This window comes from Salvelinus sp. IW2-2015, unplaced genomic scaffold (assembly GCF_002910315.2).
Source record: "Salvelinus sp. IW2-2015 unplaced genomic scaffold, ASM291031v2 Un_scaffold1754, whole genome shotgun sequence".
NCBI lineage: Eukaryota > Metazoa > Chordata > Actinopteri > Salmoniformes > Salmonidae > Salvelinus > Salvelinus sp. IW2-2015.
This window is the reverse complement of record NW_019943135.1, coordinates 154,849-155,877: the sequence shown is the minus strand read 5'-3', so window position 1 is coordinate 155,877 and position 1,029 is coordinate 154,849. Positions and strand designations below refer to the sequence as shown.

The 1,029-nt window shown below is 44.9% G+C and overlaps 1 protein-coding gene across 1 annotated transcript in view; it reads right to left on the bottom strand.

Moving 5' to 3' along the window:
- Positions 1 to 79: 79 nt before the first annotated feature.
- LOC112071875 (plexin-A2-like) overlaps positions 80 to 1,029 on the bottom strand; it is a 30,773-nt gene continuing 29,823 nt past the window's right edge. The window contains exon 4 of the mRNA XM_024139307.1: positions 80 to 280. Within this exon, the coding sequence (XP_023995075.1) occupies positions 80 to 280 (201 nt within the window). The remainder of the gene's footprint in view (positions 281 to 1,029) is intronic.

Below are 1,029 nucleotides of genomic sequence, written 5' to 3'. Positions count from 1 at the left end.
GTGTGTGTGTGTGTGTGTGTGTGTGTGTGTGTGTGTGTGTGTGTGTGTGTGTGTGTGTCCTCTGGGAATAGAACTGGAATCAGTGTGAGCCTGGCTGGGGGGCAGAGCAGAGCTTCACTGCATTAACAGTCCTCTCCTCTCCTGTGCTGTCCTGTGTAACTACCCAGGCCAGGGCCCCTCTCTCACCCAGCCTATCCACTAACAGGCTACTGTTGCTGGGTACAGGTGACATGGCCAGAGGCCTCACACCACAGACACTGTTAACACTCTCACTAAGAGTCTGACAATCATTGACATTTATTGACATTGAGAGTGCAAAATGGGAATAGATACTGTGTGGTAGATATAGTGAATGTGTGAGGGTTATTTAGGAGTTAACCAGGGTGTTGTGGTGATATGGTGGATGTGTGAGGGTTATTTAGGAGTTAACCAGGGTGTTGTGGTGATATAGTGAATGTGTGAAGGTTATTTAGGAGTTAACCAGGGTGTTGTGGTGATATAGTGGATGTGTGAGGGTTATTTAGTAGTTAACCAGGGTGTTGTGGTGATATAGTGGATGTGTGAAGGTTATTTAGGAGTTAACCAGGGTGTTGTGGTGATATAGTGAATGTGTGAGGGTTATTTAGGAGTTAACCAGGGTGTTGTGGTGATATAGTGGATGTGTGAGGGTTATTTAGGAGTTAACCAGGGTGTTGTGGTGATATAGTGGATGTGTGAGGGTAATTTAGGATTTCACATGGATACATGTAGATATACATCTGGATGTGGTGAATAAGAGAGAGAGATGTTGTATACATTTTGTAAACATACAGAATGTGCTGTAAGAGTGTGTTCTGCAGTACGTGTGTAAATATGAGCCTTTGCTAGCTAGTGTGTGTTACTGCGAGTGTCCATCATGTATATAGCATGTCTCCAGGCCCTGCAGTGTGTTACTGTGTGTTACTAACCCTAACCCTGCAGTGTGTTACTGTGTGTTACTAACCCTAACCCTGCAGTGTGTTACTGTGTGTCACTAACCCTAACCCTGCA